Source organism: Oreochromis niloticus, linkage group LG6 (assembly GCF_001858045.2).
Source record: "Oreochromis niloticus isolate F11D_XX linkage group LG6, O_niloticus_UMD_NMBU, whole genome shotgun sequence".
Classification (NCBI taxonomy): Eukaryota; Metazoa; Chordata; class Actinopteri; order Cichliformes; family Cichlidae; genus Oreochromis; species Oreochromis niloticus.
Window position 1 is genome coordinate 27,819,995 of NC_031971.2, and position 24,835 is coordinate 27,844,829.

General features: G+C 44.4%; 1 protein-coding gene across 2 annotated transcripts in view; it reads right to left on the minus strand.

The window, feature by feature from the left end:
• Positions 1-11,929: 11,929 nt before the first annotated feature.
• The window catches only part of LOC100695625 (sodium channel protein type 4 subunit alpha B), a 35,226-nt gene continuing 22,320 nt past the window's right edge, over positions 11,930-24,835 (minus strand). Inside the window, exons 23-31 of one of the 2 annotated variants that reach the window (XM_005465596.4) lie at positions 24,390-24,674; positions 24,171-24,224; positions 23,926-24,063; positions 23,608-23,712; positions 22,150-22,420; positions 17,973-18,588; positions 17,699-17,843; positions 15,252-15,323; positions 11,930-14,284 (exon numbers count right to left, since the gene is read on the minus strand). In XM_005465596.4, coding sequence (XP_005465653.3) covers positions 14,162-14,284; positions 15,252-15,323; positions 17,699-17,843; positions 17,973-18,588; positions 22,150-22,420; positions 23,608-23,712; positions 23,926-24,063; positions 24,171-24,224; positions 24,390-24,674 — 1,809 coding nt within the window. In that variant the 3' untranslated portion in view covers positions 11,930-14,161. Of the gene's footprint in view, positions 14,285-15,251; positions 15,324-17,698; positions 17,844-17,972; positions 18,589-20,466; positions 20,661-22,149; positions 22,421-23,607; positions 23,713-23,925; positions 24,064-24,170; positions 24,225-24,389; positions 24,675-24,835 lie in introns of those variants that run through there. The other variant, XR_003220407.1, reaches the window with a different exon arrangement.

The window sequence follows — 24,835 nt, forward strand, 5'->3', positions numbered from 1 at the left end:
TTCCCCATAAAAAATAAAACCAAATTAAACCCCCCAATTGACTTCACAGTTTGCAACAATTCACGACACGGCCTCCTGCCGCGATTTCTACACACCACAAACACACATTTTTAGACCCAAATTCTTTTTGTTACTTTAATTGACTCCCGTAATTCAAACGAGACGCCGACTCTAACGGCGCTTTTCACACACACAACGCAGTCTACAAACACTGCAGTCAGTGAAGCAACTTGCCCCCACTCTCATGCAGGTTATCAACCGCGACTAGGATCCAACACCTAGCTTTAGTTATTTAAGGCGCCCTCAGTGCCCAGGTCACCACCCCGGCTATCCTGTCCCACAGGTCCCAACGACGCGTCCGAAGGAGGGCGTAGTTGCCAAACTCTGAGCACACAGCCCTCAGCTGCGACGAGGCCTCTCAGCCCCGCTTTCTAACTAATAGTAACACGCTTCCTGCTTTAACGCACGGAGGACGGATCACACACTGCCACTTTTTCCTAATAATCAGAATCAGAATCAGAATCAGAATCGTGTTTATTGGCCAAGTATATGTGCAGACAAATACAAGGAATTTGGTTCCGGTAGATGGTGGCTCTCAAGCACAGCAATGTAAAACACACACACACACACACACACACACACACGTCTATATATACATTACACATGCATACACATACATACACAAAGCTGTGTAAACCAACTATAAATAACTAAACTTATGTACATAAAATACAGAAATGAAATGAGGTGGAATGAATACTACAGAATGTACATAAGGTGCAGTTGCAGTCTGGCAGTGGGAGCAGTGTGACAGGTCAACTGTTTAGGAGGGAGATGGCGAGGGGAAAGAAACTGTTCCTGTGTCGGGTGGTCCTGGTTTGCAGGCTTCTGTACTGTCTGCCAGAGGGCAGCAGGTCAAAAAGTCTGTGTCCAGGGTGTGAGGGGTCTGTGATGATTTTCCCTGCCCGTTTCCTGGTTCTTGAGAGGTACAGATCCTGGATGGAGGGCAGGGGGGCACCAATGATCCTTTCTGCTGCCCGTACAGTCCGCTGCAGTCTGCTCCTGTCCTGTTTAGTGGCTGCACCATACCAGACTGTGATGGAGGAGCACAGGACAGACTCAATGACCGCAGTATAGAACTGGATCAGCAGCTCCTGTGGAAGACTGTACTTCCCCAGTTGTCTCAGGAAGTACATCCTCTGCTGGGTCTTTTTGAGGATGGAGTTGATGTTGGTCTCCCACTTCAGGTCCTGGGAGATGGTGGTACCCAGGAACTTGAAGATCTTCACAGTCGACACAGGGCTGTCTGACATGATGAGGGGGGGCAGAGTTGGGGGATGTCTCCTGAAGTCCACTGTCATCTCTACAGTTTTAAGAGTGTTCAGCTCCAGATTGTGCTGACTGCACCAGAGTACCAGCCGCTCAACTTCCTGCCGGTATGCAGACTCATCACCATCCTGAATGAGGCCAATGACGGTGGTGTCATCTGCAAACTTTAGGAGTTTAACAGCCGAGTTCTTGGAGGTGCAGTCATTAGGGTAGAGGGAGAACAGTAGTGGTGAGAGGACACATCCTTGAGGTGCACCAGTACTGAGGGACCGAGTTTCAGAGGTGATCTCCCCCAGCCTCACTTGTTAACTAAGACGGATCACACACCGCCATGGATGAAACACCGATTCTATTAATTACTAACTAAGACGGATCACACACCGCCACTAAAACGGATCAAACACCGTTTCTTTAACATACTGAGTGAATTTACACTGAGACACGCTGAACTTAGCGAACAGATAATTTAGGCTTTAAACAATATGCACGGTTCGAAAATAAACAGGTCGTGCTTACCTTTTAATCATGAGCTAGCTCTCTGTTCGCCTTGTTTCACGATCTCAGCTCTGCCAATTCATCCTCTCTGGGCCTCGAGCGAATCCCAGGGTTTCGGCACCAAAACTGTTGCGAAATCAGTTTTGCCCCGGTTCTTTTATTCGTCGAGGGATCCAGAGATGGCACCGGAACTCAGTAGTTATTTTTACCAAACCTTTATTCATCTTTATTCATCTTCATTTAAGCATGCACTTCTAGAAGGGAAGACGAGGCCGGTGTCCCTCTGAAACAATCTTCACCCCTTTGTTAGTCACAGCCAGCTTTATAGAGGCGGCCGCATCATAAAACCCCCATAGTGTGCTCCAAACTCTGTCTCTGTGTGTATGCACGAGCACATGAGTGCCTGTGTGTGCGCGTACCCGCGTGTCTATGTGAGTGCACGTGAGTGAGTGTGCATGTGGATGTGTGAGTGTAACAGTTTAAGCACTGTGTGTGTGTGTGTGTGTGTGCGTCTCTGCGTACGTTACTCCCTAGGGGTCATAAAAACCCCCTCTCTCTTCCAGACCACAGTTATCAAGTTACAATGTTGAGATCCCCACACAGGTATCCTCTGGGGAATTTCCACTCAGCATTAACTCCTCTTTGTCTTACTTTCACAGTTCAACTGGGGAGGGTCTCCTAAGATCTACTCCTAAGTTCATGACACAGTCAGGCCTTTATTTATATCCAGGGCAGTGTCAGTGTCTCTACCATAATTCTACATTCTATCTTAACACATTTCTAAACTCTAAAACTAAACATTCCTACATGTCTAAACTCTAAAATAAGCTAAACATTTCTACACCTGTCAGCACTGTGACGCAGGAGCTAACAAACAGTGAAAGGGGAATTCAGGTTGCGGCTAGCGCCGGCTACCGGTTAGCACTTCCTGGTTAGCGTGTGGCCCCGTCCCCTTGTTTGGTAGCAGAAGTATGGCAGCCCACACGTCCCAAACATGTCTGTGTATGGCATTTTTGCCTTTTTACGTTAGGCACGAGTAGTATAGCTGTGCCTGGGCGAAAAAGGGACAATAAATAACTATTTCGAAGCAGACTAGAGCATGCTGTGCTGGCAGCTGATGCTTGCATGCACTGCTTTGTTGCCAGCACGAACTAGGCGGATCGTGCTTGATTTCTGAATGCATTAAATGGCCCTCCCCTCCCCCTTCTCCTGCCTCCAAAAATGAGTGTGCAGTCTACTGTGGGGAACATGGCTGCCACTGTTGTGATACCTGTTAGGCAGGCCATGGGCTGGGTCCCCTCCCACACCTGTTGCTGATTTACTGCTGGCCCCTCCCACAGCATCCCTCCCATGGCTCCGCCTCTGTGAGGCCTGGGCTGGTGGAGGTTGACTGTCAGGTGGCGGATGTTGAAGAAGCTTCCATCCTCTCCTCCGGTGTTGCCCACCTGTCCCTGGGCTGCCCCCTGCTGGTCCCCGGGCACAGTGTTGGGCGAGATGGGTCCCTTCAGCTCTTGATTGGAGCATGCCGGGTGTGGGAATTAGCCCTTCCTGAGGTCCCATCTAGTAGAGTGGACCTCAAGGTTGTTGCTATCACGCAGCCTCAGCGCCTACTGTAGCTAAGGTGCCGCTGCTGCCTGGTTGGCCTGGTTGCAGGCAGTGAGTGCCCTGCCTCCCAGCATTTATGGTCCCCTGCCCGCAGTTGGATGCTGCCGTGCACCCCCCCGGTCCCTAGTTGCCCCTTCGGGCCTTTCCTGGGCAGGGCGGCGTGCCCTACGGGGGTGTAAAGGTTACTTATGTTACTTATGCTCTGCTGCTGGCCATTTTGTCGCTCCCTCTATGAGATGGAGCTTGACACGACAGCTGCAGGCGGGCTGGGCATGGAGAGCCCGCCCCATCCTGTGCCTCTCAGGCTAAATGAGGATGATGGCTGCAGCGTTCCCTCCCAAGGCCCCTCCCCTGCGAGGCACGGGCCAGTGGAAGTTGATTATCGTGAGGTGGATTGATTGATTGATTGATTGATTGATTGAATCTTTATTTTGAACATGTTAAAAAAGTACAACAACATAGAATTCAAAGAGACAAATAAACAAAGCAAAACAAAAGGAAAACGAGCAACCACAACTACAAATAACTTTCATGTTCAAAAAGGAGCAGGAAGAAGCATAAGCTTATTTAATCCCACCCCTTTTCCACTATGTAGTAATGAATAGACTACAGAAATACCTCCTTGCAATTACATTATATTTTATGTGTATTTTTTTTTAATTTATTTATTAATTTATATATATATATATATATATATATATATATATATATATATATACATATACATATATATATATATATATATACATATACATATATATACATACATACATACACACACATATATATACATATATATATACACATACACACACATATACATACACATATATATACATATACACACACAAATGTATATATGTTTCTATCTATCCATACCTACGTATATACACATACACACATATACACATTTTCAATAACCCCAGTAACACCTCAAAGGATACACAACCTACAGATATATATACCCATACCAACATACCCGTGCACCCGCACACACATGAAAATATTAGACAAGAACACCCTATCAACTCTCTACCTCCTCCCTGTACCCTGTAAAAACCATATCCTTAAACCGCTTTTTAAACTGCACCATGCTCGGACATTGCTTCATATCTTTACTTAGTCTGTTCCACAGCTTCACTCCACACACAGAGATGCAAAAACTTTTTAATGTTGTGCGGATACAAGGATGTTTTAAATTTAATTCCCCCATCAAATTGTGTCCCCGTTCCCTTTTAGAAAACAGTTTTAGAATATTGTCAGGAAGCAGGTTATTTATTGCTCTATACATAATTTGTGCAGTGAGAAAATGAACCAGATCTGTGAATTTTAGAATTTTTGATTTTAAGAATAGTGGATTTATATGATCTCTGTAACCAGTTTTATGGATTATCCTTATAGCCCTTTTTTGTAATATAAAGATTGATGATAGCGAACATTTGTAGGTATTGCCCCAAACCTCTGCACAGTAATGCAAATACGGTGCAATCAGGGAACAATAGAGAATGTGGAGTGATTTGTGGTCCAGAATGTGTTTTACTTTACTCAAGATTGAAACACTTCTTGAAATTTTGTTATGTATATGATTTATATGAGACTTCCAGTTTAATTTATCATCTATAATCACACCAAGAAACTTATGTTCAAGTACTCTTTCAATTTCCACACCATCTATATGAATCTGCGCTTGTGCCTTTCTAAGGGAATTCCCAAATAAGATTATTTTAGTTTTACTTAGATTTAGAGATAGTTTGTTCCTGTTAAACCATTTTTTAATTTTGCACATTTCTGAAGTAACTGTATCCAGCAGTTCCTTTAGATTCCCCCCAGAACAAAAATATTTGTGTCATCTGCAAATAATACTAATTTTAATATATCAGATACCTTACAAATATCATTTATATAAATAATAAATAATTTTGGATCCAGTACAGAGCCTTGTGGAACACCACAAGCAATGTCCAAGCATGATGAGGAATGGACACCCAGCTTCACAAATTGTTTCCTATCACTTAAATAATTTTTCACCCAGTGCAGTACAACCCCCCTGATCCCGTACCGTTCTAGTTTATTAATTAATATGTCATGATTGATTGTGTCGAATGCTTTCTTGAGATCCAGAAATAGTCCAGCTGCATACTGTTTCTGATCTATAGCATTTGTAATCTTCTCAATTGATTCGATTAATGCCAGAGATGTTGATCTTTTTGACCTGAATCCATATTGACTGTCAGAGAGTAATTTATATTTATCTAAAAATTTGTCTAATCGTTTATTAAACAGGTTTTCTAGGATTTTGGAGAATTGTGGTAGTAAAGAAACTGGCCTGTAATTTGTGAAGTGGTGTCTATCCCCAGTTTTATACAGCGGCACAACTTTAGCTATTTTCATTTTGTTTGGAACTTTTCCAGTCTGAAATGATAAGTTGCAAATATATGTTAGAGGTCCTACAATTCCTTCAATGACCTTCTTGATGATTATCATGTCAATATCATTACAATCAGTAGATGTTTTATATTTACACATGTGTACAGTGTCAATTATTTCTTTTTCCTCCACTGCTGTGAGGAACATTGAGTTAGGGTTCCTATCAATCAGGCTTTCACTACAGTCTACTGATGGCAGTGACTCAGGAATTTGTTCTGCCAGATTTGGTCCAATATTTACAAAATAATGATTAAAGCTGTTGACCACATCAGCCGTGTTTTCCATAATATTGCCGTTGTCAATAAAATATTGAGGATAACTTTGTTGTCCAGAATTATTTTTAATGATACTGTTTAAAACATCCCATATTCCCTTCATATTATGTTTATTGTTGTTCAATGTTTTACTATAATACTCCTTTCTACATACACGTATAATATTGGTCAACTTATTTTTGTAATTTTTATATTTATTTTCAGCATCTTTTGTTCTTTGTTTTAGGAATTCCCTATAGAGTGTATTTTTCTTTTTACATGCATTTTGTAAACCCTTAGTGATCCATGGTCTATCTGAATATTTGTGCTTTCTGTTGTATTTTATTGTTGGACAGTTTTTATCGTACAATTCCATGAATATTTTTAAAAATATGCCATATGCCATATGCAATATCAATATCAGTTTCTTCGTACACGTTGTCCCAGTCCTGATTTAATAGATCGTTCTTAAGTGCATTCATAGTTTCTTCTGTCCTTACTCGTCTGTATCTCAGTTGTTCTTCATGCTGATTTCTCTTATAATTAGTGTTATAAACTGCAAAAACTGGTAGGTGATCACTGATGTCATTAATTAATAATCCGCTCACGATGTTGTTTTCCATATTGTTGGTGAAAATATTGTCAAGTAAGGTGGCACAATGTGGTGTAATTCTGCTAGGCCTGGTTATTTTAGGATGTAAACTCAAACTGTACATAGTGTTTAGAAATTCGTTGGTCATTTTATGCTTTTTCGGATTCAACAGGTCAATATTAAAATCACCACAGATGAACATAACTTTTTGATTAGTTTTAGAGAATATTTCTTCTATGAAGTCATTAAATACTTGAATACTAGAGCCAGGTGTTCTATATATACAGCTAATTATTACATTTTTCTCTTTTTCCTTATAAATTTCAATTGTTATACATTCTAATAAATTATCAATCGCAGTTGTCATACTTTCCACCACCTTGTAATTTAGGTTTTTATCCACATACACAGCCACTCCCCCTCCACTTTTGTTCCTTCTATTTACAAAATTCACATCATATCCCTCCAGTCCAAAGTCCAGTCCTTTCTCAGCATTGATCCATGTTTCAGAAATGGCAATAATTCCAAATGGATTTGTCAACTCATTTAGATATTCCTTTATATTGTTGAAATTGGCATACAGACTTCTGCTATTAAAATGGATTATTGATAATTTATTTTCCGTGTTGATGGTGTGTTTAAACTGTTCATCAGTGAAGTAGCAGCAGTTATTGCTGATATTGTAGAAGAAATTATTTTCCGGGTCTATATCCTTTTCTAAGTCTAGAACATTATGGTCTGTGTATCGAAATGTTCTCAGTTCCAGATTATCATAAACAGAATTCCAATGAGTTATATTGATATTGTTGCCGGATGCAGATGAAGTTCTTTTAGACTGTGCCATGTGTTGTGTTGTGTGTCACGTCACGTGTGTATTCATACCTCCAGTGTAAGTTGAACCTCAGTATTTGTCCAGCTCCTCCATATTTCTGATGACTAACACTTTGGCTTGTTCCGGTGTTCCATTGAGTTTAATGAATACTTTACAGTTGGTGGTCCATGTATTTTGAATTTTTCCCTGTTTCTTCAAGTAACGTGCTTTCCTGGCGATGTCCGCATTTCTTTTTGTCAGATGTTCATTCATGAAGACATCGGATCCTTTCAGTTTCTTCCCTTGTTTTAACAGTGCTGTTTTGTGTTTTCTGTTAGCAAATCTCACAATGATGGCTGGTTTGTCACTGTCATTTTTTCGGGGTAGAGGATGGCAAGCCTCAATGTTGTTATAATCCACTTCCACACCTTTGGACCGTAGAAAGGTAACCACTTGAAGCTCCGTGGAGTTGACATCTTCCTCTCCTGGCCCTCCTACATTGTCAGCGGCGACCGCCCGGGTGTATGACCGGGGTTTGATGCGAATGACATCGTTTATCCGGGTGTACTGCTCCAAATCCGCCACTCTGTTCTCCAGGTACGCCAGCCGCCGATCCTTCTCGGCGTTCTGGATGCGGAGAGCCTTAACTTCCTCGACCAGGTCCAGGATGGCTTTCATCTGCAGTTTGACAGCAGAAATCTCCTCTGTCATAAACTCCAGCGACTTCTTAATATCGTCGCCTTCCTCGGCTGACAGAACTTTTTTCGGGCCCATGCTGAGAGACGCTCTTGTAGCGTTGCCGTGACGACCCGCTAGCTAGTTTGACACTAGCGTCCTTCGTCTAAAATATTCCAGGAGCGATGATTTAAATTAAGCAATGTTCACCGAGGTTTGTACTCATGTGCTACTCACTGGTTCTGGTCCGAAATCCACAGAATATCCACAAAAACTAGTTCAAAACTAGCTCGAGAAGCAGTGCGTGCGTGCGTCAATTCGACCGGAAGTGACAGAGTCGATCGATTAACACTTGCCTTGATGTTGAAGAACTTCCGTCCCCTCTGGCTAACACTGGAGTGGGGCCCGAACGGGTGGACCCATGTCTGGGTCGCCTGATTCCGGGCCCCTCACACAGCGTTCCCTCCCATGGCCCCGCCTCCTTTAGGCCTGGGCTGGTGGAGGTTTTATTGTCAGGAGGTTGATGTTTATGACGCTTGGCTCCGGTCAGACGACCAAGGTTGCCTGATGGAACTGCCTGTCTACCCTGCGGCCACCTTGCTATGAAGAAGCTGAGGGGCCTATGCAGGCGTGCAGAGACAGCTGTGTTCAGTTGAGGCGGGGAGGACTCGGAGCCTAGGCTCAGCTGTCCTCCAGTCGCCCTCCTCCCTCCTGACATCCTTTGAGTTGGGCCTAGTGGCCAGCTCTGTTGCAGGCTGTGTTCCCCTAGCCTATTGCTCGCGCTTCGGCGGTTTCATACGCCAGTCAGACCTTGCTGCGTCTAACGGCTTGGCCAGCAGTTGACAGTTCTCCGGCTTGCAGCGCTGGCTCTCTGTCTGGCACATTGCCCAAATGTTGCAGGTCTACGTGGCCGGCAGGGCCCGCTCAGTAAGCTGACACCCCCGGTGAGTCACGTCCCTGGCTGCACTGCAGCTCCAGGCTGTCTTCCCCCTGGCGTGTTGCCCGCATTCGCCGGCTTACGCGCCAGTTGGACCTCGCTGCGGCGAGTGAGCATTCTCCAGCCTTTTTTAGCCAGATTCTCTCTGGCATATCAGCTGCTGCAGCTCCTGGCTGTGTTCCCCTGGCGTATTGCCTGCGCTTCGCTGGTTTACATGCCAGCCGGGCCTTGTTGTGTCTGATTCTTCAGCCAGCGAGTGAGTGTTCTCCAGCCTGCAGTGCTGTGCACAAGTGTCTCGTTCTCGAAGTTCGCTCTTGCTGCTCCCCTGTCTGCGGACGGCGCTAGCGACTGCTCAGCCCTGGGGCAGACCTACGGGTTAAGTCCCCGCTTGGCTTCTGCAGGCTGGACCGCCAGCCCCCCCGTCTGTGGACACTGGGTGGCTCCGTGGTTGGATGGACCCTTCAGGTCGCATCCCTGCCTTGGCCCTGCGTCTTGCAGCTGTACTGCTGCTGTGGGCTGTGTTCCCCTGGCGTATAGCCGGCTCACGCCAGTCGGACCTCGCTGTGTCTGATGCGTCAGCCGGTGATTGAGTGTTCTCCAGCTCGCAGCGCTGACTCTCTGTCTAGTGCGTTGCCCCTGTGTCATGGGTCACATGGCCAGCAGGTGCCCACTCAGTGAGCTGACACTTTCCGACCGTCCGCCAGTGTCTCCTCAGGCCCACTCTTGCTGGCCCCTGTCTACGGACGGCGCAGAGTGGCTGCTATGCCCTGGTGACGGACCTTGGGTTGCTCGTCACTTGGGCCCTCAGTGGCCTGAGCCACCAGCCCCTCCCCTGTCGTGTATGGTGCAGGTCAGCTGCTCTACTCCTGGGACAGGCCCTGGGCTTCGTCCTACCTCGGCCAATCCACTGGGTGGCCGAGATGCTTCGGCAGGCTCTCTCTCCCTGGCACTGTGTCACTGCCTAGTGCCAGGCAGGGCTCTGTTGCGGCTTGGCTTCCCCAGCTGGCGGCTCCGCCTTCCCTTCTGGGGCGTCATCCACATATCGCGGGCTTCTGTCACAGCGATAGCCAGCTGCTGTGGTCGAGTGGCTTGGTAGGCTGTGTTGCCCTGGAGTTTTGCCCGTGTTCGCCGGCTTACACCCCAGTCGCACCTTGCTGTGGCGACTGGCATTCTCCGGCCTGGTGTAGCCTGTTCTGTCTGGCGTGTTGCCCGCAGTGCGCGGTTCACGCGGCCAGCAGGGCTCCTGTCGTTGTTCAAGTGGGGCGGCTTCTCGGCTCTGACCGCAGCTTCAGCCACCGCTGCTGCTGCAGCTGCAGGCTGTGTTCCCCTGGCGTATTGCCCATGCTTCACCGGTTTACGCGCCAGCTGGACCTCGCTGTGTCTGCTGCTCAGCCAGTGAGTGAGTGTTCTCCAGCCTAGTGTGGCCTGTTCTGTCTGGCGTGTTGCCCGCAGTGCGCGGTTCACACGGCCAGGAGCGCTCCTGTCATTGCTCGAGTGGGGCGGCTTCTCGGCTCTGACTGCAGCTTAAGCTGCCGCCGCTGCTGCTGCTACTGCAGTCTGTGTTCCCCTGGCGTATTGCCCGCGCTTTGCCGGTTTACACGTCGGCTGGACCTCGCTGTGTCTGATGCTCAGCCAGCGAGTGAGTGTTCTCCAGCCCGCAGCGCCAGGCTCCCTGCAGGCGGTTCGCCTGTTACATGTTAGCCGGGCCCTGCTGTGTCTGATAAGCCAGCCGCCGAGTGTGTTGTGCCGCTTGGTCCTGGGGCGACCTGTCTGTGAACAGCTCGGGGTGGGTTCGGCTTTGAGGATGGACGGGTCACATCCCAAGCTTCACCTGCGGTTGCTGGCTGTGTTCCAACTGTAGCGCCGACTCTCTGTCTGGCAGCGGGATGCTACTTGGCAGCTCAGTGTGCTGGGTTCCCTGGCGGTCTGCCTCGCGGTTCCCGAGCTGACCTTGAGCGGCCATTCACTTGCGGTCCTGCATCCTGCACGACCGGTTCAGGCCAGTCTGGCGTCTGTAGACTGCTGCCTCCACCCCCTGGCTCGGCCTTCGCATTGCAAAGCCCTGACCAGGATGGTGTCTCTATTGGTGCGTTGTCACTGACTCCCGGCACCTTCACTCTCGGCGGTGCACTGTCTCCTCGCGGGGTGTCTTACAGTGTTACCCCGTACATATGGAATATGTAACGGTGTGGAGAGATAGTCTCGATATGCTAGAGAACGCACGGTTACGGTGTAACCTTGGTTCTCTTAGTGAAAGACTATCTCTCCACCGTGAGGCCGCTCGGAGACGCGTTCCGATCAAACTATCACCGGTGTCACGTCCGCACAGCTGTTTTATACGTAAGCTGTGGGGCGTAGCCGGGCGTGCCGGAGTGTCTTAAAGAAACATCCACACGCCACGACCAATGGGGGTCGTACCCCGTACATATGGAATATGTAACGGTGTGGAGAGATAGTCTCTCACTAAGACAACCAAGGTTACACCGTAACCGTACGTTCTTTTAGAGAGAAGATACCAAACTTGTTCAGTCTTTTTCTAATTGTGCCGTCATGAACTTTCACATTTAACACTTGCTGCACTTTCTCTGAATAAGCTGACTGTCCAATACTCACAGAATACTTATTATAGTACATGGCAGCTGCCATAACAGGAAGTCCAAAATAAATCTACTAAGCTTTAGTTTGAACTAAACAATCCTGAGCTGCTGCTCTCCATGTGTTTCCCACACTGACACTTTCAGCAGTCAGCCGAGGCTTGGAGCCCACAGAGCGGGGCAGGCAGTTCAGATAAAATCCAAAGCGCGTGTTTTCATATGCATGTGTTTATTGTGAGTTAGACTTGTGTTTACAAACATTTTTTAAAAATACATGTAAATGTAGAAAAATACAAATGCTTATTATTAGTATATTAGAATATTTTATATGCGCGAGTACCTTTATTAACATTATTATATAACACGATGGTTCACAACAGACACAAAAAAGCAACAGTTACATGAAGAATAACCAATCAATCGAATAATCACGCAGTCTGCTATGTAGGTGTTATTCATATAATCAGATTGGATACTTCCTGAAGGTGAGTTGTGTTAGTAGACTACGTGATGACATACCGCATGAGCACACTGGGACCAGAAAAGTACACTGCCATATGTTCTGTTACTGAGGAGCGTTTGAAGGACAAAGACAATAAAATTCTGAGAAAGAAATTAAACATTTGAACGTTTTGAGAAACACATTAGTTAAACTAAAGTCCATTTGGAAATGCCCACAGGCAGTTATTTTGAAGTTTTAACTTAAACAACTTAAAATCCTAAAGTCAGAAAGTCAGAAAACGTGAACGAAAGATCATACGTGTGTGCTAATCAACAGGATAGACTGTAGCCTCAGGTGCCTCAGGTGTATATTGTTAACTGGTGACTATGTGATGATGCATTTTATGGAGTGGCATTTTGAACCAGCTGCAGACGTGAGAGCAACGACTGCCTGACCCTCACATAAAGGGAGTTACAGTTGTCCAGACAGGATAAAATAAAAGCATGGATCAGTGTGCTGCCCAGAAAGAAAAGATTTCACTCCTGCCAGTCGCCTTACATGATAAAAAAATGGACTTCACTGCTCTAATTTGGCTGTCAGTAATAACAGGTTTAAAATATTATTATTTAAAATAATAATAATAAATTTAAGGCCAACCAGGTTTTACTGTTATCTAGAAATGCCAAGAGAGGTTTAATGGAGAGGGCATCCTTCTGCTTTAGTGGCAAATAAATTTGGCAGTCATCAGCGTAACAATGAAAAGAGATCCCATGCCTTCTAAGGATGGATACTGTTTTCATCTAGAAAATACTTCAGTTGACAAAAAACAATTTTCTCTAAAACGTTGGAAAGTAAAGGCAGCTTGGAAATAGGCCTATAGTTTGCTAAAACTGTGTGATCAAGGCCAGGTTTCTTAAGCAGTGGCTGCACTACTGCATGTTTGAAATTTGCAGGAACCACACCAGAAGACAGACTGCTGTTAATAATGTCAAGGACATACTGTCCTATACTAGGAAAAATGTCTTTGTGGAGGGAAAGTATCCCGAGGGGAACCTGCGGGTCTTATATGGCGGACCACATCCTCTAAAGCGGAGAGCATCACAAAATCAAACTGAGTAAAAACAGCAGTGCGAGGGTCAGAGACAGAGGGGTCAGAGTCAGGAGCTGTGATCAGAGCCCTGGTGGTGACAACCTTTTTAAGAAAAAAGTTCCGAAAATTATTGCAAATAATTACCTCAAACGAGGTAAGTTCAAAGCTGGAGAATGAAGGCTGTAGAAAACACTGCTTCCATTTTGTAATCCTTTTTGTAAACAGTCACTGTGCCTCCACCTCTGCCTGATGTCCATGGTCAGTTAAAATAGGTCCACTGGTAATTTAATCCACTGGTAAAAGTTCAGATATAGCACTGGACTCATCAAGACACGTCTCAGTCACAGAAAATCCAGATCACAGGAACTGAAAAAGTCCAGAAGAATAAAAGTTTTGTTTCAAACCAGGCAAACCGTGGGTGGAGCTGGAGCACGGGCTTCAGCAAGTCCAGAAAACTGACGCAGCGCTCTCAGGTTTCAGAAATGTTCTCGGCTGAGGTTTGGGCAGGGAGGACGCGCGGTAGAGTATGGACAGATGGATGGATGAATGGAAATATTTTTTATTTCACTATAAATCATATAATCAAAGTTCGTAATGTAATCAAATCAGCTTCAGCTCCTTCTTCTCCTCTCTTGGGTAGTTTTACTGTTGTAGTTACACAGTTTAACATAATGTTTGTTCGTATACGCAGAACTGGTTGTATTCTTGTCACAATAATAACTGATAATAAGTGTTAGTAAAATAACTGGTGTTTATGTGGGTCTCAGGTAATTGCCCCCACACAAACCGATCTGTCAGAAGGGAAAAATCTTTGGCATCATCGAGAATGAGAAGAAGCACACTTGCACATTTTTCCTACATATTTTGCTCTGATCTGGTGTCACTGAAGAGGATGAAGTAGGTTCTCATCTCACTGTAATTCTCCACCCACAGCCTGGACTAGCGTTCGCTCAGTATCTCCACCTTGCACATGTTTCTGGATCATGTCTGTCTCCTCCTGTGCTGGTGAGGTGGTGGTTGGTTCACGTGACCCCTGTAGAAAACAGGACTCACCTGTTAGAATCTCCGCTTCATGTAGTTTTATTGACCTAGTTAGTTTTGGCGCAGTGTCCTTAGTTATTTAAAGATTAAATTGGACTGATTGACTTTAATGAAAATAGTGATTAACTTATGTGTCTGTGACCTCTCTGCAAATGTGTTCCTTAAGCTTTATTGAGACCAAGCAACCATCTAAAATACAGAGGGGCTATAATTATTTAATCCCCTGCTGGATTTGTAAGATTTCTTTCTTACAAAAAAGGATAGTCCCTTATTTTTATGGTAGGTTCTGAGAATCTGGTGGTACAAAAGTTAAATTTTTATAGCGGTTGTGTTGAAGGGCTTTGGGCATTTGCATAGAGTTTTTTTTTTTTTTTTTTTTTTTTTAATAAAATAATCTTTATAAAAAGTGCCGGGAAAATGAGCAACATTTCTTGGCCCAATTTTTGTAATGTTTTCGCGCTGTGGTGCTATCGACCAGAAATATGCGGAAGTAGGGGCGGGAACAAATCAAGAAGGCTAGACTGTCCAATTTCACAGCCGCTCATTTCCAGCTTACTGGCCTCCTGAGGACCCAGCCCACGTAGCCCGCAAAGGCCGGGTCCTCCGAAGGATGCGGCCTAGGTTTTGGGAAACAGCAAATATGTGAAAAGGCATGTCTAAAAGTATTCTTAAAAAACTATTTAAAAAATATTAAATTGCATAAATGTAAATAATCCAAAGAATAATCACTGAAGTATTTCAATATTCCAGCTGAAAAGTTTGAGACAACTTTTTTTTTTTCACGCTGAATAAAATCAAGCAAACCTGAAGCTCTGACTTCTAATTTATTTTCTCTCATTAACCTGTTGCAAAAAAAGTAAAATAACTACTGGTGGTGAAATTACACCATAACAAAGCAATGATGTGTGTTTAAAAGTTCACTAACATATAGAATAGAATAGAATAGAATAGAATAGAACCTGGCTGTGAATCCTGACTATTTCATCCAGTTTGGCTTTGAGGGCATCCACCTCTGCTGGTTCATCAAACACCTGCAAACACAACAACATCAACATCAAAAATCACAATAAGAATAATACAAGCAATAGTTATAGATTATCAACAGGCCACCTGGGCCACCATAAGTATGATTCCTTTTTTGTCCTTAGGTGAGGTTAAGAAGGCCTTTAAAGTTTTCTGTATTGAAGGAAAAATAATACATTATTTACTGCACATAAATACCAATCAAAATACAGCTGATGTAATATATGACTGGCTATAATAAATATAGCATGAGTCAAACAGCACATTGCCCAAGCATCGAACTAGATATACCCAAAAAGGTTCCTTCTGTTCATCTGGATGTCTTCAGTGGGAGAAACATTTCACCATCATCATCAGGTGACTTCTTCAGTCTCAGCTGACTGCAGGTTTCCAATTGTATAAACAGTACATTTGCACAATGACTGAAACCAGCACCACTGTAGGAACAATGGGCTGGGAGGTCAGTTTCATGATCATTAATATGCAAACTGTCATAGACATGAGTACCATTCACAGAGAATGGCACTCATGGCCATTGACCCATTGTCATTGGTAATTGGTAATTCAGAGTCACCTGATCCAGCCCTAACTGCATGCTTTATCAAAAAGGAAAGTCCAGGATGTGTACATCCTCACCACAGAGTCATAGAAGGTTTTTAAAAGCGCTCCCTGGACTCCACATGACCTCAGCCGCCTCAGCAGGTAGTCTGCTCTGAAACTTCCTGTAAAGAGCATCAGTCCAGTTTATTATTCAGGTGAACACCCAGGTACCTATACGAGTCCACTATCTCAATGGATGTTCACTGGTGTCAATGTGGTGGGTCTGCGTCTCCGGAGGTCCACCACTAACTCCTTGGTTTTCCAGGCATTGATCAGCAGGTGGTTCTGCTGACACCAGTCTACAAAGTCCAGAGTCCACTGTCTGTACTCTGAGTCGTCCTCACCTGCGATGAGGCCGACTATGGCAGAGTCGTCAGAGAACTTCTGTAGGTGGCAGCGTGGGGAGTTGATGGAGAAGTCTGCAGTGTAGAGGGTGAAGAGGAACGGTGCCAGCACAGTTCCCTGTGGGGCCCCCGTACTGCAGACCAGCGTATCAGAGACACAGCCCTGTGTCCTCACATACTGTGGGCGTCCTGTGAGGTAGTCCAGTATCCACTGGGACATGTGGTGGTCCACTCCTGATAGTTTCAGCTTGTCCATCAGAAGTCGTGGCTGGATGGTGTTGAAAGCACTGGAGAAATCAAAGAACATGATCCTCACAGTGCTTCCAGGCTTCTCCAGGTGAGTCACAGCTCGGTGCAGGAGGTAGATGATGGCGTCCTCCACCCCAATGCCAGGCTGGTAAGCTGCAGCGGATCCAATGAAGACCTCACCAGGGGGCGCAGATGGTTTAGAACCAACCTCTCGAGGATCTTCATCAGATGTAATGTCAGGCCTACCGGCCTGTAGCTGCTGAGGTCCTCGGGATGGGAGGTCTTTGGCACCGGTACCACACAGGAGGTCTTCCACAGCTGTGGAACTTTCCCCCAGTGACAGGCTCAGGTTGAACAGGTTGATGTGGGCTTTGTAGAATGATTGGGAAACTTTCTGTGGGGGAAACTGCTCTTGTTTGGAGCAGTTGTTTTGTGTCACGATACTGGGTGTGCAATCCAGTATTTGTGTTTCAGACTTTGAAATTATATTATTTAATTATTAGTGTTCATGGTTTTGGTTTTCTTTAGTTCTTAGTGATTTCCCTTTCCTCCCTGTGTTCATCTTAGCCTGAGTTTAGTCTCTGTTCCCATGTCTACTCTATGCTTTTTCTGTGTCTGTCGTGTCTCCATGAGTTTGTTTGTTTGTGATTTGGCGCTAAATAAATAAAACTGAATTGATTTGAATTCAAAGGTTAATTATGGAGTTCCCTGCTAAGGCCAGTTCTGTTTGCATTGTGCATACTTCCCTCATACCATATAACTCTAAGAAACATAGTATACTTTCAATGCTATCCAACATGAATGTCTTAAAGACATAAAGACCTGGATGACCGCTAATTTTCTCCTTCTAAATTCAGATTAAACTGAGGGTATTGTACGTTATACAAAAAATGTTAGTAACATGGTATCTAAGCAGATACTCTGGAGGGCAATGCTTTTGCCCCCAGTAATGCTGTGAGGTATCTTGGTGTTGTTTTTTGACCAGGGTATATCCTTCAGTGGGCATATAATCTCTGACTCTCTTCCTCAGCGCCTACTTGGTAGCAACACATGGCTACACCTCCCTGCGCCTGTTTGGGCCAGGAAGTTTTTTCCCACTTAAGGAGAAGACTTTAGAGTGGCTTTAGTTTAAGGAAACAGAGTTTAAGAAACATGTCAAAGTGTTGGCAGCCCGTCCCAGGTGACCTTACCTGTGTAGTAATTGTGCGCAGAACATCCAAACAGCTGATCTGGTCTCCAGGAAGCAGAGGCAGATTCAAGTGGGTCAGTTTTATGGTGTTTGGTTTGGGAATCCTCAAAGGATCCTGGAGACCATCACAGAAGTCTGCCAGCTCACTGAGGAACACATTAGAGACTATTAAAGTCCATTAGAGACTATTAGGCTATTACAGTGGAGTCCATTATAGTGCAGAAACATTTCTGATTAGTGTTGAGGTTAGAAACCTTCACCGAGCTCAGTCTCACCTGTACTGTATGACCTGCGAGCCACTGGGGTCAAATTTCCTCCAGGTTTCATAAAACATCTGGAGGTGATCATCACTCAGCATCTCAGCGTCCTCAGGGCTCGCTGTGTTGAAGAGCTCCAGGATGACAACGATGAACAGATGAATCACCAGCAGGCAGAAGAGGAGGATGTAGGAGCTGAAGAAAACAATCCCCACCGTCGGGTTGGCACAGTTACCAGGGTCAGGTAATCGCAGGTCGCAGTCTGGAGGCGTGTTCATGATGAGACTCAATAGGCCGTCCCACCCCGAGGACGTGGTGATCATAGTCATGCTGATGATGCTGTTTCCAAATGTCTTGAAGTTAAACATGTCATCGATCATCATCTCATTCTTCACGTAGGCAAAGTTAAACATCCCAATGATGGAGAATGTGTACACAATGAGGAAGAAGAGCAGGCCGATGTTGAAAAGGGCAGGAAGTGACATCACAAAGCCCATAATCAGCATCCAGATCCTTCTGGCAAACCGAATGTGATGGAATGGTCCACACAAGGCGAACAAACGACCCAATCGCATAACAGAAAAGAGCGAGGGGCTGCCGAAATATTTTTCGAAGATATCAGATAACAAGAGACCTGCAACAAGCAACAACAACAACAACAACTATTTGTATAGCACATTTAAGACCGAAGGTACACCAAAGTGCTTCACAAAAAGGTTAAAACATAACAGATATAAGACCATAATAGAGTACAAATAAGCTAACAACTGAGAAACGCTGGTTAAACAAAATATACAGATAAAATAAGAAATAAAACATCAGAGCGTCATTTAGAAGATAAAATCACTGCGTATTCATAAATATACAGGGAGTGCAGAATTATTAGGCAAATGAGTATTTTGTCCACATCATCCTCTTCATGCATGTTGTCTTACTCCAAGCTGTATAGGCTCGAAAGCCTACTACCAATTAAGCATATTAGGTGATGTGCATCTCTGTAATGAGAAGGGGTGTGGTCTAATGACATCAACACCCTATATCAGGTGTGCATAATTATTAGGCAACTTCCTTTCCTTTGGCAAAATGGGTCAAAAGAAGGACTTGACAGGCTCAGAAAAGTCAAAAATAGTGAGATATCTTGCAGAGGGATGCAGCAGTCTTAAAATTGCAAAGCTTCTGAAGCGTGATCATCGAACAATCAAGCGTTTCATTCAAAATAGTCAACAGGGTCGCAAGAAGTGTGTGGAAAAATCCAGGCGCAAAATAACTGCCCATGAACTGAGAAAAGTCAAGCGTGCAGCTGCCAAGATGCCACTTGCCACCAGTTTGGCCATATTTCAGAGCTGCAACATCACTGGAGTGCCCAAAAGCACAAGGTGTGCAATACTCAGAGACATGGCCAAGGTAAGAAAGGCTGAAAGACGACCACCACTGAACAAGACACACATGCTGAAACGTCAAGACTGGGCCAAGAAATATCTCAAGACTGATTTTTCTAAGGTTTTATGGACTGATGAAATGAGAGTGAGTCTTGATGGGCCAGATGGATGGGCCCGTGGCTGGATTGGTAAAGGGCAGAGAGCTCCAATCCGACTCAGACGCCAGCAAGGTGGAGGTGGAGTACTGGTTTGGGCTGGTATCATCAAAGATGAGCTTGTGGGGCCTTTTCGGGTTGAGGATGGAGTCAAGCTCAACTCCCAGTCCTACTGCCAGTTTCTGGAAGACACCTTCTTCAAGCAGTGGTACAGGAAGAAGTCTGCATCCTTCAAGAAAAACGTGATTTTCATGCAGGACAATGCTCCATCACACGCGCCCAAGTACTCCACAGCGTGGCTGGCAAGAAAGGGTATAAAAGAAGAAAAACTAATGACATGGCCTCCTTGTTCACCTGATCTGAACCCCATTGAGAACCTGTGGTCCATCATCAAATGTGAGATTTACAAGGAGGGAAAACAGTACACCTCTCTGAACAGTGTCTGGGAGGCTGTGGTTGCTGCTGCACGCAATGTTGATGGTGAACAGATCAAAACACTGACAGAATCCATGGATGGCAGGCTTTTGAGTGTCCTTGCAAAGAAAGGTGGCTATATTGGTCGCTGATTTGTTTTTGTTTTGTTTTTGAATGTCAGAAATGTATATTTGTGAATGTGGAGATGTTATATTGGTTTCACTGGTAAAAATAAATAATTGAAATGGGTATATATTTGTTTTTTGTTAAGTTGCCTAATAATTATGCACAGTAATAGTCACCTGCACACACAGATATCCCCCTAAAATAGCTAAAACTAAAAACAAACTAAAAACTACTTCCAAAAACATTCAGCTTTGATATTAATGAGTTTTTTGGGTTCATTGAGAACATGGTTGTTGTTCAATAATAAAATTATTCCTCAAAAATACAACTTGCCTAATAATTCTGCACTCCCTGTAAGGTGGGGGTATATATACAGTGGAACATCAATAGAAGATAAATAACAGCTGGACAAAATATAGGGAATGTGCACTAACTCACCAAAAACGCTTGGTCAAACAGGTAAGTTTTTAACTGTGATTTAAATGAATGGATGGAATCAGAGGCATGAATAGCAGCAGGAAGATTGTTCCAGAGGCTCGGGCCTGCCAGGGCAAAAGCACGGTCACCTCTGGTCTTTAGCCGGGATCTAGGCTGCACTAAAGAGTAATTGTCCTGGTGATCTTAGGGCTCTCCTGGGGATATACGGATTAAGGAGTTCAGTGAGGTAGCACGGCGGAGTATTGTTTATGATTTTAAAGGTGAGCAACAGAATTTTGAACTCAATGTGGTATTTGACAGGGAGTCAATGCAGGTCAGCAAGGACTGGGGTAATAGAGGCAAACCTTCTGGTTCCAGTCAAAAGGTGTGCCGCAGCATTCTGGACAAGCTGCAATCTATGAAGAAGGGCGGAGTGGAGACCAAAGTAAAGGGAATTACAGTGGTCTAATCTAGAGGTCAGAAATGCATGGATAAGTTTCTCAAGGTCCTATGTAGTGCTTAGCCTTGGAGATTTGATGTAGATGGGAAAAACTAGATTTAACTACCGAGGACACTTGTTTGTCAAACTTAAAGGAGCTGTCAAAGAGGACAACTAAGTTGTTTACAGTGCCAGAAAGAAAGGTGCCAAGGGGTCCAAGAGTATCAGCAAATTGGCCCTGTGAAATATGGTTGTCGAACAACATGATTTCTGTTTTCTTCTTGTTCAATATGAGAGAGTTATCAGAGAGCCAATCTTTGACCTCTCTCAAACACTCTAGCAGACAGTTGTACTGATGACGAAACGTCATCAGAGAGCCGAAAGTAAATTTGAATATCATCAGTATAAAAGTGATAGGAGATATTATACTTCTCGAAGATGGAGCCTAGGGGCAGCATATACAATGAAAACAACATAGGGCCCAACATAGATCCCTGGGGCACACCATAGTAGAGGGGAGCAGCAGAGGAAGAGCAGCCACCCATGGTGACGGAGTAAGACCTGTCCGACAGATACGATCTAAACCAGTTCAGGGCATAACCCATTATGCCTACTGTATGCTCAAGCCTCGATAGGAGGATATTATGGTCAGCCATATCAAAGGCAGAAGTCAAGTCCAATAAAACTAAGAACGTAGAGCACTCTGAGTTGGCAAATTAAAGAAGGCCATTAGGGACTCTCAGCAGCGCTGTTTTGGTGCTATGGCGTGGTTTAAAGCCAGACTGGAATTTATCGCTGATATTATTTGCATCCAAGGAGGCCTGCATCTGCGAGAGGACTATCTTCTCCAATGCTTTAGACAAGAATGGAAGTTTGGAAATAACACAGACACGTCACACTCTTTCTTCTGCTTTTGATGACATAAGTGGAGGTTTTCCACACAGGCTAGGTTTGGATTTGGGGGGTTTTCCCCTTAATAATAAACACATTCATTTAGAAACTCCAGTTTGCGTTTACATGTGTTATCTTTGTCAAATATTTTCATTTGTTTGATCTGAAACATGTAAGTGTGACAAACATCAGGAAATCAGGAAGAGGGCAAAGACTTAAAGTACATTTTAAACTGCAGAAACGATGACACGGACTGACTTTAGAGTAAAAACAGGGAACATTGTACTTCCTGTTACAGCCCTCAGATGTTTGCAGTAACTAACCAAATTGAGATCAGATAAGAAAAGAAGATTGTTTCTGTGTGTAGGACTCACCTATAATGGACAAAGTGAGAACCACAAAGTCCACAATGTGCAAGCCATTTCTGAAGTAATGCTGTCTGAGTGCAATGATCTTCAGGATAAACTCAACAAGGAAGATGGCCACAAGGATGAAATGGATCCAGTGCAGGACATGTGACTTCTCCATACTCTGATCATCAGTCTCCACCATTAGAACCACCATGTTGAAGAAGATCACCACCACCATGAAGATCTCAAAATACAGAGCGGTGACCAGGTGAAACAGCCAAGCCAGGCAGCAATGCTGGAGACAAAGACGTAAGCTTTAAACACTCAGGCAGTCAGTCGGTTTGCTAACACTGCAAATAGTTTTCAGTAAAAACCCTCTTACAGGAGAAACTTTGTGATTCAACGTTATCTTAATCACTGCTGAAACAGAATTTGTTTCTTCACCTCCACAGTAGGAGGCAACAGGCTAATATCTGAAGGCTGTTTAGCGTGTTTGGAGTGTGTAGTTAGTGTGTTGTCTTGTGTAGTTAGGGTGTAGTGTTATGGATAGTTTTGTGTTGTGCGTCACAACAATGAGGCGACTGCTGTCTCAAGGTAGAAACAGGAGAGTGATACACCTGCTGCTGTCAGACCTGCAGGTATCAGGCTGTGATGTTCTCCTTTATAGTGGACAGAAATTATTTTTTGCAGTGGCACAAATAATTTGTGTGGCATCTTATTTAATGCAGAACAGCTGATTGTTATATAAATAATTTGAAATGGTTGTAAGACAAACAAGGGCGTATATATTGTTTATCATGACTCTGGTTTTACGTGGCCTATCAACACATTTAAAAACTGTTTCCGTGCAGACCTCTCCACGTTTTCAGAACTCCATTAGCTTATGTGACAGTGTGTGTGAGAGCCCTCGGACAACCGGCCAATCCTCTGCCACCTCTCCTGGACCATACTGCCTCTCCGACTGTGTTATTTCTACATTCTTAATCTGGAAATGAACCTGAGACACCTTTTCTCAGTGTCTCATCAGTGGGTCCATAGCTGCTCCTTAATACCAGATGTCTCTCTCTGGTCCTGTGTCAGGTCTTTGCTCGATTTTTTCCTGTTTCTTGAGGACGTTACTTTCAGACACTGTTCTTCTGTTGTAGATTTGTTTTTTTAGGCCTCGCACAACTTCTTCTGTCCAGTTTCCTGTTAAAGTTACCAGATGCCCATAACAAAAACACATAATTTGTTTCCATTTCTTTGGCATTTTTCACAAATTCAGCAAAAGAGCTTAAAGATAGAACTTCAAACTGGTTGTTTGCTGAGTTGTGCATCATGTGTGGACACAACATTAGTTCATCCCTTGAGTTAGGAGCCTCTTTTATGCCTGAATGGGTCAGAGTTGGGTAATCTTCTGAAAGTGGTCAGGTACAAGGACTGGGCTGAAAATGAAAATCAGCCAGCAGTTGACAAAGACTGAAGAACTATGTCTGAACTGACCTGAGGTCGTGGAATGGTGTTGTTGCGTTTTTCAGAGAATCGTTTCTTTATGGTGTTTAAATATTTCTGCTGCTGGTCCGTCACGAAAACATGTTTCCCTCCGAAGTAAAGATGAGAGACAAGAGCAAAGTTAACTTACAGAAACAGGAAGAACGAATTCAGCCAACACTGTGGAGCTTCTACAGACTGATACCACAGTACCCAACTCTGTGTGTGTGTGTGTGTGTGTGTGTGTGTGTGTGCATGTGCGTGTGTGTGTGTATGTGTGTGCGTGTGTGCATGTGCGTGTGTGTGTATGTGTGTGCGTGTGTGACCTATCTTGTGTCTCTGCTGGTGGATCGTATCAATGATGACTCTAATGAAGAGGTTCAACGTAAAGAAGCAGCCGATGATAATGAAACAGATGAAGTACATGTACATGTACACATTGATCTCGTAGCGTGGCTGGTCTTCCACCTACACACACACACACACACACACACACACACACACACACACACACAGTAGTAATATACCAGTAATAACAGCAACCGTAATAGTACTGATCCAGCGTGTATACTGACTTGTGTGGAGTCCACAGCTGCATACATGATGTCCATCCAGCCTGAAGATGTCCCCTGACCCACAATCAACACAGAACTTCATTAGAAAAACAATGAATTCAAGCTGTATTACTAAATGATGCTGATTTTAGTTAGCTTGGTTATGTTTTTTCCACACAGTATTTTTGATGGTTTTATGCGTTCTAACTAATGAGTTAGACTTTGAGTGTTCACACTGACCATGATCAGCAGCGACAGGAAACCCATCCCCACATTGTCAAAATTAAACGTCCACGTCTTCCAGTTGACCTCAGAGAAATTCATAACCATCAGTGAAAAGCATTCAGTCTTGTTGTTCACCAGGTTAAAGGAGAAAATCTCCTCTGACGTCTCGTTGTAACAGTAATAAAACTTTCCTGCAAACAGATTCACTCCTATCACACTGAAGAAAAGCCAGATGACCAGAATCACCAGCAGCATGCTGAACATGGAGGGCAGCGTCACGGCAAGTACCTTCAGCACCACCTGCACACAGACAGAGAGACAAAAAGGTTTCTGCTGTGAATCAGCTCACATCCAGTTAATAAGCTGCCTCCACGTTGGCTCTCCATCCAATAGGACTTTAGTTCTGCCAGGAAAGTTCACTATTAGCTACTGAAAGACCTGAAAACCTGTAAACAAAAACT